The sequence below is a fragment of the Pundamilia nyererei genome, unplaced genomic scaffold (genome assembly GCF_000239375.1).
Source record: "Pundamilia nyererei isolate P.nyererei 1_Seehausen unplaced genomic scaffold, PunNye1.0 scaffold00343, whole genome shotgun sequence".
NCBI classification, from domain to species: Eukaryota; Metazoa; Chordata; class Actinopteri; order Cichliformes; family Cichlidae; genus Pundamilia; species Pundamilia nyererei.
The window spans coordinates 476,444-496,394 of NW_005187744.1; the positions used below are offsets into that span (position 1 = coordinate 476,444).

Below are 19,951 nucleotides of genomic sequence, written 5' to 3' on the forward strand. Positions count from 1 at the left end.
TATTTTTAGAAAGAAAAAAAAAGGGCAAAGTTTACAACAGCTTTTATGAAGTCAGTTGTAAAACATGTCTGCATGCTTGGTCACCTTTTAAAGGAACATTTACATGTGAGTTTAGCCTTTTTTGCCACACTTGCTAGTGTCCATGCATCTGTAGAGGTGTAGCTTGCATTTCTGTTCTCATTTTGTCATTACTTAAAACACTAATAAAGACATTGTTGAAAAAAGGAACTGGTCAGTCTGGTCAGACGAATTAAAGACATGAAAGCTCTTGTACATTTTCATGTAAACTTTGCATGAATTTCATGATTTTAGCCCTTGCATAAGGTAAGCACGATGTACATAGACATGTATTTCACCAGTTGTTAAAGTTGTTTCCTTTTATACAATGAGTGACATCATTCTGACAATTCAAAATAAATGTTTTATAACTGATTGTCTGTTGTGTCAGACCTAAGTCGCTGTGTACGCAGCTCAACAGTATTTAGTTGCCGTTTATGACAAAACCGAATATACGGCTTAAACGTGAGGTTCTTGTGCTTGTGAAGAAAGGTTTGCAAAATTGCATCAAGACTTGTGGAAAAATGTTGGACAGATGAGACCAAAGTGGTGGTGTTGGGCCATAATGCACAACACCATGTTTAGTGAAAACCAAACACCTCATACCAACTGTCAAATCCGAGTGGTGCAGGGGTGTTGATTTGGATTTGTTTTGCTTTGCAGCCACAGGACCCAGGTACCTTGCAGAAACTGAGTCAAGAACTCTGTGCACAAAAAGTATTCTAAATGACTGAAAAAGGAAAGAATCATGGTGTTACAATGAAACACAAAAGTCCAGACCTCAACCTTACTGTAATGCTTTCACCTTAAGAGTGCTGTGCGTAAACAGATATCAATGAACTGAAGCAATGTTAGGAAGAAGAGTGCAGCAAATTTCCTCCAAAATGATATGAGACACTGATAAAGCTACACAGAAAATATCAAGTTTTTGCTCCTCAAGGTGGTTCTACAACCCACTGAATCGCACTAGCTTGTACGAATATATGTATATGGTGCCACATGCAGGTTCTGTGTTTATACATAGTTAAATAAAGCTGTTTAGTACACCCTCTTTAAAACACATGTTAAATCAAGCATTCGTGTATTACTGGGTTTTTGGCAGGGCAATACAAAAGAATTTACTGCAGTCTTAAAGAAGCATTTTTTTATTAATGTCTCATGAGGTGAGAAAAAAATGAGTTGATGGTAAATTCCAATGATGGTGTTTTATTAGAAGAAAAGCATCAATATAACTGACTCACAGTTACATCAGTGTGGTTTCCACAGATGAAGCTTACTGACAAACATGCTGGATTTCAATGAAATGTGATGGGACAATACGGCTGTGTGAAAAGGATTAAAGCAGTACAGTGCTTTCAAAAAACAAACTATCAACCATGTCTAAAAATCCTGACAGGATCAGGATCTGATCCAGTTCCATGTAGCTCACAGACTGAGATTTTGCAGCTCTAGCTGAAGGCTGATGTTTAGTTAACTTACTGAGCAATACAGGTGGCACAGTACATGAAAACCATCTTGTTGTCATCATCATCATTTAAAAAAATCTTGTTACTTTGACACACATTTCATTCAGAGTCTGCAGCTCCACATCCCACTGACAGACTGTTCCTGAACTTTCTAGAAACAAGCACATTAGCCACTCACTCACTACTTGTCAGTACGTGAGTGGCCGTACATAATTAGCATACCCAACGTAACAGGGACTGTCCTGCACAGTAACAATGAAATCGACTCATTTAGTGTCTTCGAGATTAGATGAATACACACTTGTGTTTAATCGAGTAAAGCAGAAATTGAAAGTGATGAGTAAACAAAAAAGTGATAACTGAAGAGATACAGGCAAAGTTCATTAGCTAATAGATAAGACACAGACTTCTGTTTTGGGTGGTGGAGTGGATGAGATTTATCTCTTGATGGGCTGGACAGAGGAGGCCTGGAAGCACGTGAGCTGGAGCTGCATGCTGCTCTTAAACTTGTTCAGCAGCTCTTCCAGTAACCTGCAGATAATATTAAAATTAAAGATAAATCTCAAAGACACAAAGGAAACGCCAAAAGGTCACAGTCCCTCCAATTAGTAACATATACCGGAATCAGACTCACTTCTTATCGGCGCCGCTGTGTAACTGAGGCAGAGACTCCAAAGCCAGTTTGAAGCTGGCGCTGAAAATGAGAAGCTTAGTTAAAAATGTCACATAAAGGAACCCATTTATGAACGATAGAGAACTAGAAAACATAGTTCAAGATGGGTCTGTGTGTGTATGCGGGCACACTAACCTGCCATACATGAACATACACGCGCACCCAAACACACACACACAGGCGCACATCACAGTGCATGCACACAACAGAACCAGATTACTTTCACTTCCTTTCCAAAACCCTCCAACTAACATAAATAGGGATTGTAGTGAGGGATGTGTGACTGCTAAGATTTATGTCCGTGACATCCACAGCCATAAATCACTGGGCACATATGTGGGACTTCCTGTCTCTGCCACTGTGGGGATCTGTATTTGTCGCACTTACTTGCTGTCGGCGTTTAGGTATGTGGCTATAGCATCTCTCAGAGCACACAGTTCAAGTCGAGCCTGTATGGGGGTTTACAGAAAAAGGGCAACAACGGAGATGTAATCATGTAATCATCATCAACTGACACCAGATGGTACCTTGAACTGAAATATGGCTTTATCAAAAATGACAGGTAATTCCCCCCAAGTGCGGTGGTCGACTTATGAGTCAGGGTCCTACTATGAGTGAGAAACTGCTCTGCGACTGCGGGTATGTGCGTGTGAGTGTGTACCTACCTGTAGGGCTCCGTTTTTGCTGAAGGAGGACACACACTGCATAAGACGGCACATTTCATCCGCAACGGACTCAACGATTCTAGACAAAACCCGAGGAACCAGATCCTTCGAGACTGTGAACACCTGACACAGAAAGAAAGAAAAAAAATGTCATGATGGGGGACGAGGTGGCAAAAGCACCTAGTAGAAGCAGTGTCTGACAAATGAGTGATGAGTTTTAAAGGCATTCAAGCACCTCGGCATGAACTGCAATAATATTGACCAGAGCCTCCTTCAGGTAGTTCCTTACACCTGTGAAAGAAGAAAGCACAAAGTGAACAAACAAAGATCCAGATAAAAAGCAAAACATCAGACATGTAACAATTAGCCATGAAAGGAAAGTGAATCTGTTTTGTTTATTTACAGCTTCTTATATCTTATATGTATATTTCATCTTAACTATACATCTTATACTTGGCCACAGTTTCCTCAGTTTAACCCCACTTTTAGCTTTCTCCCCCTCAATTTAAGCCAGCTTTCTTCAGATTGGTTGCCCCTCATAAACAAAAGGTTTAACCAGCAGGTGGGTGGGGCTTCACAGCCACATCTGTGTGCTTGGGATATCTGTTCTCACTGACATCATATAGAGCGACAGTAAAAAAAAGAAAATGTGAGAGAGCGTGTTCAGCAGTGTGAGCCTGAGCATTTGTACATACTGTTGACCTTGTTATTTGAAACTCTGGCCATGTTTAGATGAACATCTGCAATTCTAACACTATATCTCTGGCAGAACAGACTATTGAAAACTCATCTTTCTCTCTTTATTTGAAAATTCAGGGCAGAGTCATTTTCACCAGAACCTGTAGCAGCTCAACAAGACTGCAAAACCATGTTTCTCTAAGATCACAGCCCCATCCACAGCAGAGCCAAGTGGCTGTTTGATTAACAGTCCATCTGGATTTCTGATAGAAATGTGCCAACAGGATTCATTATTAGCCAAGCTAACACTGTGCCAGTGCAACGTTTTCCATTATTTAATTTCCCTCATCTGTGAGGAGGATAAGGGGCAGATGAGTTGGTGTGCTGTGTGGAAGCTTCAAAATATAACATTACGTTGACGGTGAAACAGTCAAAGGCAAAAACAGAAAGAAAGTACTGAAACCGGATTCTTAATGCTTTGCAGCACCCCACACACAAACTTGAATCCCACACAAAAAAATGCACCAAGTGAAAGTATCATATCCTAGAACTGTGGTTTTCTGTCCAAAATGTTCCTCTTTCACATGTAGTCCAAACACACAAACTCACAGGCGACAAACCAGATCAACGCTCACAACTTTTCATCAAGATTAAGCGCCGTGCTATGAACTGCTGCCCACCTGAGACGACTCGCGCAGCTCTCACACAGTCTGACATGTTGCTTCACATCCTGTACTAAGGTAGACCACACATTCACAGTCAAGTTTCACCTGGGTTTGGGGTGCACTGCGTGAGCGAAAAAAGTCAAGCTACAACTCAAGTGTACACACATATCACTGCACACCTACAGCTAGACACAAAGGCCATGAGCGCCTTGGGAAGACTGATTAAATGATGTTAGTGGTGTTTACAGTAAGTCATCAAAGAGCCGTACTTTACACATGACACATGTGAACCACAGCTACAAAGATTAGACACGAGAGACTCTGAGCTGTCATCCCACAGCCCTGCTAGGGGCTTAAATATGATTCTACCAGGGTCAGTTAGTGGTTGCTGACGGTGATTTCCTTCTGTTTTATCAGCGCAGGGTAACTGGGTACCTGTAGGTGTTTGGCAGTCTCTCCAATCAAAATAGCCAGCGTAGATGCCGGGCTCCAGGGAGCCTGCGATCGGATCAGCTCGTCTCTCAATGTAGGCTTCAAAGAGTTTCCGGTCCAGCCCCCGTACTGCGTCCACGCTTACCTGGCAGGTCAAGAACACACGATGTTACTGCAATGATTAGATACTAGGTAACAGATTCTCTATCCCCAATCCACACATCATTAGACATGCACAACACAATAAGAAGAGATCCATATTATAATACACTATTTACTCAGCGTTCTTTGCAATGACGCACTACTTGTTTGGATTTTAATGCAGCATTTTTATCTTAGTTGTACAGATGAGCTGAATCTTTGCTGTGTTAGCTTATTGACATGCCTGTAATTTTAGCTTCAGAGCTGCGAGCAGAGAAACCTGATTCCATCTCTGTGAGCAGGTTCTAACATTAACACTAAAACGTTGATAACGTGAAGATGTCAGTGTCTCCTGTTGCCTTTTACTTTAAGTTACGATGACAATCTTGCCAAGGTTGTCTTGTGATCCGTATGCATCAGTTTAAAAGTGGTCTGAATGCATACAGACGCCTAAAGTTACATGTGCATTAGAAAATTCCCCGTAAACAGAGATAACCAGTGCTTTATAGCATTTTATCTCACAAACCCACACTTCCAGTCTGAAATAAGATGAAACTACTCCTCAAGGATTCATGCTCACCTTCTCCGATCCAGACTGCTCATAGGTGCTCAGAATTGTGGCTACTCTTCACTGGAGTTGTTGCTCACTCGTTACAAATACAACAAGGCTTTTGCTCAAAGTTTTCTCTGTCTCTGATGGATATGTTTTATTGAAGCAGTGAGGAACACCGATGTAAAAGCATCTCAAGAGCTTCATCAATATTTAACTACCATAGCCAGTGATGTTGCCTATCTCATGGCTTTACTTTTGAAAACATTAAAAAGTCACACAACAAAAGAAACACTTTAAAACCTGCTGTAACAGGATGCATGATTCTCCTTTACAGCAACACATAACAGTGAACTTTCTGATTTCCATGCCTATTGTTTTAAACTGCAGGCTGTGGCGTTAAAGGCTTTATTATGGAGTGTGGAAGCTGTGAGTAATTTTACTTTGCAGTCCATGTTGAAATCCTGTATCCTTCATGAACTGCATGAATAATTTAGATTGTGCATATATCAGTGACTTCTCAAGTTTACATGAATTCATTGAGAGTTTATTGCATTTCTAACTCTTTACAGTATGATTACATGAGGCGGCAGCTGTGTGGCAGATGTGTTGTGTGGGAATTCTTATTTTTCAGATTTGCTTTTGCAGCTATTTTAACATTTGAAGATTACAATCTAGACAAACTGTCACCCATACGTATCTAAATATAAATGACACATGAGAATCGGTTTAAAAATGATATTTCAAAGAAAATGGCTGTAAACTGTTTTTACTGGAAAACCAACAGAATGCTTCTTTGCTTTGTGATTCAGTCATTAGTCATTGTGTGCAGCTGGATGAGTGTGTACGTGTGAAAGAAAAAAAACTAGGGTGACAGTGAACTGAGCTTCCAAGACCACGACCTTTATTTTTTCTGTTGTATTTTTCTTTTAAAGAAGAGTCATCGCTCTGCTTAGAAGAGACCAGGGGACAGCTTTGTTGTTAATGACACCGCAACGCATTTCTCGCCAACAACACTGAGCGCTCCTTCCTTTGTGTGAAGTCTTTTTTTCAAAGCACAGTTGCAGATTAGAAGTGTTGATACTGACCCGTGTGATCTTCTCTGTCCCCGTGAAGCTATGTTTCTCAAAGTGATGGGCCAGGTTCAGGAATGTGTGTCTCTCGAGGTACTGGCAGTTACTCAGGATGATCAGTAGACGCTGCTCCTATACACACACACACACACTTGAATGCTTTGACTGCCACAACACAACATTGTCACAGCTTAGGTTCAATTTACAGACTGTAGACCTGGATTTGGATTCTGGATGTTTGGATGTAAAAGTGCATGCAGAAGTGCCTCAAGCCTGTTTCTATTGGCCAGCAGAGGGCGACTCCTCTAGTTGCAAAAAGCAGCCCCAATGCATAGACGTCTCTTGGAAAACAGTCCTCACCTTTCTCGCTCTTTGACCTCAGCAAACACTTTCTGATGAGTTTCGGGTCTCAGTTGCTAGTTTCGAGTCTTACTGAATACAACACGACGTTAATTTTTATAAATTATGGCGTGCTCAAGGACCAGTGAGCAGGGTACACTTTAGGCTGGGACACTAGCATTTGAGCATCATGACATTCACTCCATTCTCCTGATATAAAGTTTAAAACGCTAAACTAGCAACAACTGACTCAAGGGGACATCATTAACCAATGACAGCTGCAATCCACATCATTTATGTTCAAAAGATACACAGTGTATGTGGCGTTCATACCACCATGATGCTCAGGCTGAGCTCTGTAGCCTGTGGTTAAACTTCCTAACCTGAAACCTATGACAACCTTTAATCCTCGTACAATTCTGGAGAGGTTCTTACAACCACAATGTGCTTTCCTTTCCAAAATATGTCCTTGGTTTAAAGTTGTGGTTTCAGTGAAGCTTGGAGCGCTCTTTTTCTCACAATGTCTTTGTGAATATTGTCCAGTGCCTGTGTTTGATGTCTGGTAGAATGGTTGCCTGGCCTAACTGCAAAACAAATCTACCTTAGTGTAGGAACCTGAAACTACTTTTAACAAGCTCTCACTCGTTAAAATGCCCATGCTTTTAATATTCACCCTTACAAACACACAATAAAGCATGCCAATTAAACGTGTGCACAGAGACACTGTCAGAATGACATTCTGATGCCTACAACATCACTGGCAGGAGTTTGCAGTCCAAAATTAAGCAAACCAACCATGCTCCAAAAGCTTAGTGGCCTAAAGTAAACTGATGTCTTTGTGTTAATAGCAGTGACGCACTGTCCAAGTTTGCATGTGCTGGTTGCTAGATTGCCAACTCACAAAAACACCCATTTGTATCATGACTGACACTAGTCTTAACTCTGGTCATCTGCTCTCAGTCAAGTCTGGCAGCATATTCAGGCTGGGGAAACCCCTTCTGCACCTTGCTCCATTTCCCCTTACCAGAAGCACTCTACGCCCTGCCCTTCTTCCTCCTCTTCGTCCTCCCCTGCGCTTAACCCCCTTTGCTAACATCTCAAACAAGTTACAGGAAATAAGGACGTCTCTACTTCTTGTCCACAACCAGGAAACAGACTGATAACATTTCGTGGTTCGAATGAGTGACACATGTTTGTCTAGTTGTGTAAAGGAGGGAGCCCACGCTCTGGTGTGACGCTGGCAGTTGCCACATGTGCGTTTTCGAGTGTTTAAACCTCATACGATTTAAAGAATGTAATAAAGAAAAACACTGTGCTTACAGATGTTGGAGTAAAGCCCTCTTGAATGCCAGTAAACCGATCAGGAGAGGACAGGTCCACTGAAATGTTGCTGTACACATGGGAGAGATTTTAAAATGTTGTCCAAGTGAGGCACAGTAACCACAGAGATGAGAAAAAAATCCTCCAAATACTTACTGAGATGTGTTAATGTCTCCATCTGTCTTAGTACTCAGCTGCTCCAAACTGTTTACAAAGACCTATGGAGACGCATTTATCAGACATGTGAAAAGACAATTTTAGGTGCATCACTAATATCTTACTCTGTGATCAAAACAGGTTAGTACAGACTTAGATCTAAGGTACACTGAAACAGTAAAGTGGACAGTGTGTGCATGTCAACACGTAGGGTTATCTTCACCTCACAGTAAATAAAAGACAAATAAAATCTTAGCAGCTGCTCTATGACTGAACAGATGTAAGACAAATATAGAACACAGAGGTTTTCAGGTCTATATAAGACTTTGGTGATCAGTGCACAGGGCCTCAGGGCAAGAGGCAGGATAGACCCTGGACAGGTCACCAATCTGTCGCAGGGCTAACACAGACAATCATTTGTACACCATGTTCACACCTATGGGCAAATTAAAATCACCAATTAACCTAACCCCACTAAGTGGACATCTCTGCACCATCTGTGGCACCTGAAGAAAAACTCACACAGACACAGGAAGAACATGCAAACTCCACACAGAAAATGAACTGCAGTTCCTCAATGGCCAGTTGAGTCTCCTGTGCTAAAATGGCCAACTTAGAGCATTAAAAGGATATTCTCTTCCTTCTAAACAAGTAGCTGATTTATTTTTTATATTCTATTCATGTGAAGTGCTCAAGAGTTAAATGTTCAAAAGTTAGAGATGTGGCTGCTTTGACTGACAGGAGAGCCAAGACAGTGAGGTGTAGCTTACAGCTGCCTGCTAGGACCCACCTCAACTAATCCAAGTACAGTAGGCCTCAGTCAAACAGGCCCAGAGACTGGTTAGCAACGCCCCTGGCAACCTCTGACTACTAGAGGAAAATGATGTCTTTCCTGACCGTTTGGTGGAGGCTCCTGGTAGTCGCAAAGCGAGAGCTGCCAGGAAGCCTTCTGTGACTGGTAGCTGCCAGATGGTTGCTTTTTTGCTGTTGCTACGTTTTAAAGCATTTTAAAGGAATTGTCTAAAAATATATACCTGCCTTATGATACAGATCATCAAAGGTAAGTTTTAGTAAGTTCATTTATAGAATTTTATTGTTTTTATTTAGCACTAATTATATGTATCTCTTTATTTGCCAACAATGCTTGCTAGGAGTAGCTGACTACACCCGACTCTCATCCAGATTTGGCCACTTCTGTATTTGATAAACAACATAAACACATGAAGGCTGAGGCTTCAAAATGTGGAAATCAAAACCAGTGGTAGACATCATGGTGGCTACTTCCATCCTATGCAAACAGTCTTTGTTCATAATCCTATGCATGTTCTTGAAAATAAGTGTACACGTCTTACCTTCATGATCCTCACGCTGAGCTCTGCAGCCTGGTCCTGGACCTGCTCCAACTGCAACACCTGTGGAAAAGAACGTAACGGTAACGATGCTTTCTTGACGTGACTAAAGCTGTTTATTCTAAAATTCATAAAGGATTTCTTTGTGTTGAACCCTGGATAGTTATTTCATAGTTTCTGTTAACAGCAGGGTTTATACTTTACTACTTCGCGAAGTGTTGAATTAAAACCATCCAAGTTTTGATATCATTTCTGTTTGCAACAGAAGTACCGTGGCTTCAAATAAAAGATCATCACATAAAGCAACTCCACAGAGTGAAATTTCATTCCTATAAGTTTACTGCACTGTGCGACATGCACAAGGGCAGGACAAGAAGAGTGATGAATGTAGCACCCACTGAACCGAGGCCAGGACGCACAGCAGTTATTCCTCCACTACTTGTTCTTCTAACTACATTTTCTTCTTTATTTAATTTTTTCTTTTTGTTTTGTTTTCTACATCAATCTATTTACATCCCTTTTCTTCACAATTCCAACAGGGATCTTAATTTTAAACCCATCTCATTGTGCAACAAAGACTGCTGTCTTCAAAACATGACTAAAGATGATATCAGTATAATTTTTTAACATTGGTCACAGAGACCATGTGGCTAAGCTTGATTTATATTCACCAAAATTTTAATTTTCTTTTTTCATACAAACCCACTTCTATAAAAGTTTGGATGCTGTGTAAAATGTAAATAAATGCAATGACTTGCAAATCTCATAAATCTACATTTTTCACAAAAAGACAGCAAAAACATATCAGATGTTTAACCTGAGACGTTCTACTACTTTATGAAAAACAATTAGTTAGTTTGAATGCAATGGCAGCAACATGCCTCAAAAAAGTTCGGATGGAGAAACGAAAAAATTGAAAAGTTAGTGGTACTTAAAGAAGGAGCTGGAGGAACATTTTGCAACTAATTAGGTTAGCTGGTAAAAATAATAAATGTCTTAGAGAGGCAAAGTTTCACCAATCTGCAAAAACAACTCCAACTACAGAATAGTGTTTGTTACTGTAAAATTATGAAGACTGAATATCTTATCATCTACGCTGCGTGTTATCATTTACAAAAACCAAAAAACACAGAGCGATCTCTGTGTACAAGGGGCAAGTCTGAAAATCAGTACTGGACTCTCGTGCACTTTGGTTTCAGAGGTGGCGCTGCAGTAAAAGCAGGCATGATTCTGTAATGAAAATAACTGCATGGGCTCAGGCACACTTTTAGAAAACAGTTTACAATATCATCGACCAAAAAGAAGAAGCCTGTGTGAAACACTGCCGTCATCTCTGGGACAAAGCTCAGGTCAGACTAATGAAAATTTGAAATTATTTTATTAGAACACTGATGCTGCGTCCTCTCAGCTAAAGAGGAGATGAACCAGTCATATTTAAAAGGTATCCACCTCTGATAGTATGGGTGTGCGTTAAGAGTCAGTTGCACATCTGGAAAGGCACAACAGATTTTATACACAGGTTTTATGCTCTTATCCAGAAGTCTTTTTCTTTCTGTAAGACATGCTGCTGCCATCGAACTCAACATCACCTCAGCGATGCTAAAGTTTGTGACAATGCCAGGAACAGCAGGATTCCCATTCATTCATTCAGAGGGACAATTACTGCAATTGAAAGGAGGCATGCCAGCCCCATAACAGCCTGTGTCTAACAGATGACAAGTAACTGTCACGTGTCAGTGTCAGCTATTTAAGTTCATTTAATGGATGAAGAAACTCATGACTATTGATTATCATGTGAAAACTTCTGTAGCTCTGATGTTTGCAGGGTATGAACGAACATTTGTTTCTCCAGGTTTGATTTCCAGGGGCTCTTTGAGTGACTGCAGCATCTGGACCATACACTGCTCAAACCGTGAAGGCTGCAAAAACATTAAAAACAGAGATTACAAACATGGGCTACATTAGATAACATCACACTTCAACACAGATTAGTTAAAACAGACCCACAAGTACTCAGTGGACTAAACAAATGCAATGAATCGCTGCCAGCTGGAAAGTATACATAGATATTAAACTTTCTGTGATTTCTATAAAGACACAGAGTGCTGCTTGATAAATTAACCAATCCTTACCAGGCTGGTGATTCCCTCATTATCTACCAACCAGTCTTCCTTTTCAGCAAGCCTGTTGACATCTATGGGTATAAAAAGCACAAATCGAAAGGGCCATCACTTGAAACTGTGCTACGGTTTTTTGAACTCAGAGCCGTTTACATGTGGAGTGTGGAGACTTTCATAAGGGGTCGTAAGTAATGGAAATATGAACAGATTTAAAGGTTTCTGAGGGAAAACCACATGATATAAAATCAAACCCTTTCTTCCCAGACCACAATTTGGTGTGTGCGTGTGGTGTGTTTGTGTGTGTGAGAATGTGCGTGTGAGTGGGGGGAGTTAAGAAAAAAAAACAGTCACTCTTCTCAAAATGACCATACCTAACCACAAGTGAAACACAGCCTGTCTGGTTTTAGTCTCATAACACTTTCTCCATTACTAACCTGGAAGTTGAATTAGCTAAAAGTGACACTTGAGGACACTGACCACTAAGAGCTTATTAACAAATTCACATGGTTTTATAAAAATCTGTCGTGTTCTGCAGGTTTTGAGTTCATGTCCTTTCGCATTCTTGTCTAGCAGGGGATTACACAAGTAACGGATGATAATCAAAGTGTGATTTCAGAATGACACAGCTTTTTATTTCTCATGTGGAGATTAATAACGTGTCTATGGTGACAACTTTTTTTTATTCTACTGGTAAAGATTCCCAATGCTGTTTTGCTTAAACCAACAAATACATTATTTGCAAGGGTAAGCAGGGCCTGGCATATTTTGCCCCATGTATCTGGTACAAGCAGGCATACTTTCCAGTAAACGTCTTCTTAACACACTCGGTCAACACATTTAAAAGCCTTTCAATGTACAATAACAAATTAGGTACAAATACATACATGAATAAATACTATACATATCTTTATTTTAAAAACCCAGAAAAACAAGGTAAAATGTAGACACTAGAAATAAAGATTTTAAGGATGTTATGAGCCCCTCCAGAGTGAGTGTTTCATGTTTCACTGTACATCAGCACACTAGCAGATGCCAAGCTTCGCCTCAAATATCATACCGATCTTGTTAAACTTTGACAAAACCTTGGTTTCTTGCATGTTAACTTTCTTGCATGTTAGCTTCTCTAGAATCCGCAAAGAGAAGAAGCAGTTTTCCTCTCAGTCTAGGACTAGAGTGATTTACAGGCGTCTATCTGGCTGTAATCTAAAGCAACTGGATGTCGTTTACCTACCTACCTCCAGGTTTATTACTGGTGCTAATTTTAGTTCTCAATACTTCATATAATATGAAATTGTTAGATGTTTTTTGCTGCCTGAAAAATGTGATATTTTGGATAACTGGATGAGAAGGCTCTCATTAGGAAGCCATTGTACATTATTTATGTACTAGATGGGTGTTCAGGACAATAATGGGCTCAGTCACATGAAGATTGCATTGACACAGCAAAAGCTGCTTTTAGTTTTTATGATCCTGCCACACTGAAGACTGAAAACAAAATAAACTGTTTGGTAACTTGGAGTCAATTAAAATGAAGATCTTGATGAAAATATTTTGTCCATTACTGAGAGCTCTCTCACCTTCTGTTGTGTGCACCAGAGTCACCATGAGACAGTGAACTCTCAAATCCAGCAGAAGATCCTGGATCACCTGCAGCAAATCATTTGGGATCTCCATAGCAGACAGAGCCTCATGACAACCCCTGGATGAGAAACGCCAGAGAACAGAGGTCTGTTATTAAAGGCAAGGTAAGCATGCGGCTCCCAAATGCCTCCATTTAACCAAACATGTAAGCAAATTAATTACAACCAAAGTGTGAGGACCTGACAGTGTGTATGATTTGTGTAAGCCATGATCCAGCCAACTCTGTCTTGCTCTCCCAGCCTCCATAAAGACTCAGCTCCCCTTGCGGCAAGGTGGCGGGTAAGAGAGCACCCCGAATGAGCTTCACGAGCCGACTGGTCAGCTCTTCAATCATTTTCTACAAAACAGACAACATACAGTATGTACTGCAGAATGTGTCTTTAAAAAACATTATCTCAAATTAACATTAGAGTAAACTGGAGTTAGAAATCCTCATACTTTAAAGTCATTCTGTCTCTGTCTGGCATTCTTCTTGGATTTTTCCACTTGCCCAGATTTCTCTCCAGTCTGTAGGGGAAGACACAAATACTTAGTCACCTCTGAGAAGTCCAGATTACTGACGAAAAATAGATTTTATGTTGCTTTCTGTGCCTGCATTAGAGCAAACTATGATAATGCAAATGACATTCCTTCAACTTTTCTTGAGAATAATCAAATAATTTCTCTTAAATGGAAACCCTGAAAAACACAGATATGGAATGTAAACCTGCAGAGGATTTCGAAGAAACTGAGGTTCTAAAAAAAGCTTTTATTAGCCTAGCCTAAAGTTTTCATGGGAAATATTCTTGTTCACGGAGGCATTTGTGTATTACTAAGAACACCATTTGTTTTGGCCTATCAGTAGAAACTCATTAACCTGAGTTGACTCATGGAAAATCATTCCCCTTCTCTTAATCCCAAATTAAATACCTAACTCACCAAAGGAATTTCATGAGATAATCCTCAATGAATATGAGTGAAACAAAGCTGAACTATTGAGCTAAATTTATAGCAATTTATTTATTATACCAGTTTTTATTGTCATTTATTTCAATTGTTGTATTGATTATGTGACAAAACTAATGTCCCTTTCATTCTTTTGCAGATGTTGTCCATAATGTGGTGTTAGCACGCGCATCGATCTACTGGTTAAAGATTTTCGACAGGGCACGGTCCCTTGATGGCACTCCTTTCCACACAATTTCAACAAAAACACAATTTTATTTTTGCTTTCACTACACTTTAACCACACTTTTGAAGATTATAATTTGTGCATTATAAAGCAGCTGGTTGTGTGATGTGTGAAATCAAAATGCAGCACGCCATGGAGAGGTTTGTGGTGCTGTGACTTTCCCACTATTTACACAAAGCTTTTTACCACCATCTCAGCCTTGCCCCTCTGACTTGAGATATTCTGACTCACTTCTAATCTTGACCCTCCAAATGACAATCACTGCCTTGAACCCCTATATTTACAAAAATAATGGAAATGACCACAAACAAAGATTTACATTTTTGGGCTACAGCTCCACAGGGCCACGTTCATCTCTGGATTATCTTGTGTGGCAAAGTGACCACTGTTGCTATAAAAACATGCTGTATGCAGGATTTCTGTCTACTTGGTGAGTATTCACCTCGCTAAAAAGACTTCCATTAACGTAGGAGATCCAAAGCTTCCAGAAATTGGGCAGCTGACCGATCACAACATCTGAAAGCTTCTCCACAAACTGCACCTGCTGCGGGGTCTCAAAGTGCCAATCTAGAAAAAAAGGACACACAGATGACATGATAGAGGATATTGGCATAATGACTGTGCAGTTCCAATATTCACATATCAGAATGGTTTAATTCCTGGCACATAAAGCTTAAGATCTTTGTTTTTTTTATTTGTGCCTTTACCGTACAGTGTGATGCAAGATTCCCCTAAACACTGTACACGACCAAAAGTGTTACACACACACACAAACAAACAAACGTACGTGTGTACAGAGTTTAGCGCAGACAGGGAAGCCCCCCTTAGAACTCAGTGTGTGGGCGAATCTGTGAAGTGTTGCACTACTCACTGCTGGATCGTGGCGTTCGGAGACTGCCCCCTCTCTTCAGAGACGCGGTGTGGCTGAGCCTTCCGAGGGCTGGTGGACGGGTATCCCCCTCTGGGTCCAGAGCTCCCGCACCCACTGAGAGACATAACGAAAGTGGGGAGGGATGAGAAATGAGCTTGAAGGGAAAAGAAACACATACTCCACATATTAAATAATCACATTTTCATAATTCCACATTCCTCAATAAGCTTAACGGGCTTTCACACAAAACAATCCCTCCCTACTTTCTTTATTTGTGTTCTGATCCATCTCAGCGGAGAGAATGTCCCCTTGTTTTCACGGTGGGGAAACGGAGCAGTGGTCTTTGCGAGTGCTGGGGTGAAGTGGGTTTACGCTGGCCACAATGTGCTCTGTCACATCTGATTCTTAAGAGCTCCTCTAGATGGCAACAGGGAGCTATGCAGCGGTAATGAATGAGAAAGTTCTGCAACCACACACTCCTATCGCTGCATGTGAGACAACGTTAGCAAATTGAATCTGTGAGATAACTTAATGATAACAGAACAAGGGGTGGCAAAAAGGAATGAAAGTGAAAGACTGCGGTGCTAAGAAGATCAAAATTGCTACAATGAAAATGAAACTTTAAGGACAGGTTCGTGCAACGCTGCACTACGCCCACACCAGTTTGTCTAAATCAATGGAGACTGATGAGCCACATTTCCAAAACATGTGTCTCTCACACACTCACATACACAGAAAAGCGTACTGGTGAGTCACAATGTTGAATGTAGTGTATAAGCAAGAATTGAGAAATCCCCAAGCAGAGGAGAAAATTGTGGTTGAGGTGGCTGTGCACACAACACACCCATCCAGGCCAGAAAATGTAAGGAAATTCTCATTTGAGTCAGACTATCTGTAAACAGACGAGGCTTTCTTATATCGCAAATACACACAGACAGACACACGCGCACACACACACACACACACACCATATGGTGCAATACAGGCTCTGTCTCTCTGAAGTTTTCCTGTCTTTTTACAGGGATGAGAGCTGCTGTTGACCCAGGTGGCCGCCGAATCCTCAGAATGGACAAGCACTTGCATTCTGAGGACTGCATGTGTTTTGCTGCTCTGTACGTTGAAAGGATTTACTATGCTGCTGCACTGCTTCTTGCTCAAATTTACAGGGGGAAACTATAGAAGCCTCTGTGTATGCGTGTTGAATAAACTGAGACAATGTGTGTCATCTATACACACTTCCTCATCGTGTCTGGGGCTTCTCTGCAGGCTGGATGGGTTCCTCTTCCAGAGGGGTCACTGACCTTGACCACACGCACACATACCTGCTTTCTGTCTAAGAGGACACAAACCTTATTCCCACGCTACAGAATACAAAAGCTTCACCACACTTCTCTTGAAAAACGCCCCAGTGTTTCACCCAGATTTTATGTGCGCACAGACAACGGGACATCTTGTCAGGAAAAGTAAAGATGGGACTTACAATAAAATCACTATTATTAATAATCTGTGACTTAAAGTTTTGAAATTCCAGGCTTTATGTACATCACAAAATTTCTGAATACAAGTAAAAAAGTTCCCTAATGAATCAATCAGTCAATACGACCACGCAAACACCTGTCAGACGTTAACCAGTATTATCACGGCATTGCTCTTACAGCAGCATTTCTGCAGCATAAAATCCCAAACACACCATCAGAGTGTCTGAACAGTGAATTCCCACTAACTACTCACTGAAAACCTATTTTTCCAGAGGGAAAAAAAACTCCTGTTAATTGTGTTGACATTGGCAGAAGAAGTGCCGCTCGAGAAATAAAAATACTGCAGCTTCTAATTGGATCGGGCAGAGTCAGATTGCAACACTGGGGCACGATGGGAGTGTTTAGACATACGGAAGCAACTTGCTATGCTCCCTCACAAAAAAACTTCAGCTTTCAGGCCTTTGTTTCTAACAAAGATGGATGGTTTTATTTTACATTTAAGGCATTTTATAGGGTAATTAATGGAATCGTGACTACACCAGAACGACCTCTGGCCTTTTATTCCTGACTAGGAACAACAGTTGAAAGAGAAAATGACACCAGTTACTGCAAATATGCCTGATGCTTACAGCGGAATAATCTCTGCCATGTGTGATGCTGACAATAGCATAAAAAAAGCTAGTGAATGCATCTATATGAAGGGAAGAGGAGGCCACCAGAAGAGTGGGTAGCTGTGAGGTACCATTGAGGGGGGGGGGGGGTCCTATACAGAAGGAAGGGTAAGGGTGGGAAGGAAGGAGAGGAAGAGTGAAGCTGGGGGAATGCAGTGGATGTGGTTTTTATAATGATGGCTGCTGAAGCATTGCCTGGGTGGAGGCACGGGTTTCACACTTGGGCCAGAAGTGAGCAGAGGAGACCAGAGATGCTGAATATCTGCCAGAGGTGTATGTGAGGGGAAGAGGCGCGCTGTGTGACAACAGAGAAGACAGGAGACAGCTGTAACAAAGAACAAGAGCAGGGAGAAAAACAGGAAAGATTGCGTGTACCTTTCAGCATGTCTGTGTGAACACTGTGCTCACCAGAAGAATGACAGCATGGGTAATTTGTTTAAACACAACGGAGTGTTTTTTCACAGTAGTGGTGCTCTTGGCTTTCCACTTGTTTGGACCGTGTGCTTTGCTGGCACCCTAACCAAGCCTCAATATATCCCCGGGCTTGTAAGGTGTTAGGCATTCAGCAGCCACAGTCTGGATTGCAGGTGATACTGTGACCAAATGAACCCCCACCTTATCAAAGGTTGTTACACTGGGTGTCAGTGGGATTTCAAAATCTTCAATATAAATCTGTTCCCCAAAAAATACAAACCCTAACTGATCGCACACAAGTGCTGCCTGTCATTTCACTGATTCCATTTGCAGTGGACTCGGAACAAGCAGACATGCAAGTCTTTTCTAGGCAACGTAAAAACGGATTTAAAGAATGCAGGTTGGACAAAAAGTTGGGTTTGCAGGAGGCTCTCAACCAACTCTCAACAGAACTGTGCACATCTATGAGAAGACTGCACAGTTAAATGTAGGTCATTTTGGTCACATGCTGACTGTAACTACTGTCCTCTCAGAGGCAGACGGGTATCTTAAATGATGTTACCTCAAGAACAGACATCACTCTCAAAGTTCGGCTCCAAAAATGCAGTTCCTGGAATCACCACTTGAGGCTGGTTCAATAAGCAAGCCGTCCTACAGACCTCAATATTAAAAGGCCCAACTTCACTAACATCACTAAGAAGCTTGTTTACAATCTGGTTTTTAAAAATTGACACTGACACACTGACAATTGATGTGATGCTTTGAGGTATGAGGACTTTATCAATAAGTTAACATGTCCATGCCAGCATGTGTGTTTCTGTGCTCTTTTTTGTTTTTTGCAAACTAGCAATTTTCTGCACAGTTGGGTTGGATGAGATTTCAGACTCCCTCTCCACCACATGTTGCTCTGCAGTGGAATGTAAGTGTGAAGTAAAAGGGGCCATCCCTGACATAATCATCAAGATGAAATTTAAATGTGGAGAAGTGGGGAACGAACCAATCCCCAGATCCATCAAGCCTGAGCCCCGGAAACCACTGTTACTTTTAGCATTAGACATGTTTATGTTCCAGCTGTGCTATGTGAAGCAGCCACCCACCCCACAATGGATTTGTGCGGGTGCCTCAGTGTGAGTGTGCACGCATGCTGGCGAATCACTGGTCTTCCTGAGTGGACGGTTTCAGATCCACATTTTTCTGCTGGCTGATTTAACAGAGGAACAGCTTAATTGGGGTTAATTGTTCCAATCCATCTGTGAAGCTGTGTGTGTGAGTGAGAAAGCGGGTTTGTGTGTGTGCAGTAACATGTCAAGCGCTGAAACCTAAATCCAAAGCCAGTGCTCCATCACTTTCATCTTATTCATACATTCATGAAAAAATAAACACACAGGCCTCAAGCAAGCAGCACAGACTGGGGTAAAGGAGGCCGGCGAAGGAGCAGGGAATTTAGGCAGAGCTCTGGAACGACTGAGACACTGCTCTCTTCCCTCAGTTCACGACATCCACCGGCTGCCTGATTGGAAATGCTAAATAGGGGCTTTTCACTACATGTGCAAAACGAATCAACTCAGACAAATGTGCATTTTTAGTCACCTCTCTGGCCACTGATGAACTCATCTCTGCAGTTCTGCATCAGCTGCAGGATCCACTTGTGCTGAGCGTAGATGCACTGCCATGCTGGATCTCCTGGAGCGTGTAGGTCAGACAGGTACCTACGAAAGCGTGGGACAGGGAGATGGAAGATGAGATGGGACAAAAAGATCAACAAAATTAAAATCCACACTTAAATGGGTGACAAATCAAAGGTCAGACAATAAAGAGTGGCCAAAAACAATAAAAGCTCTGGCTGAAGTCGGGGCAGGACAGCCCACTAATGTCAGCCTAAAATCCCCATTAGGTTTTACTGCACTTTGTCTTTTTGCATAAAGCGTAGAGGACGGCTAATTCAAATCACAATTCTTTAAAAAAAAAAAAAAATTCCACCACAAACTCCTCACCAAGCAGGAAGAAAGGGAAAGTTGCAT

At 41.4% G+C, this 19,951-nt stretch overlaps 1 protein-coding gene across 1 annotated transcript; it reads right to left on the reverse strand.

The window, feature by feature from the left end:
* Window positions 1-1,247: 1,247 nt before the first annotated feature.
* Window positions 1,248-19,709, reverse strand: LOC102214015 (exocyst complex component 2-like; the record flags this gene model as incomplete). Its single annotated transcript, XM_005752075.1, has 18 exons — window positions 1,248-2,054; window positions 2,158-2,217; window positions 2,584-2,645; window positions 2,862-2,984; window positions 3,097-3,152; window positions 4,640-4,781; window positions 6,416-6,532; window positions 8,060-8,129; window positions 8,216-8,277; window positions 9,568-9,627; window positions 11,403-11,483; window positions 11,697-11,758; window positions 13,262-13,383; window positions 13,505-13,662; window positions 13,764-13,832; window positions 14,939-15,063; window positions 15,368-15,481; window positions 19,521-19,709. Coding segments are annotated over 18 exons (1,766 nt in total), but the record flags the coding sequence as incomplete, so codon positions are not given.
* Window positions 19,710-19,951: the final 242 nt, after the last annotated feature.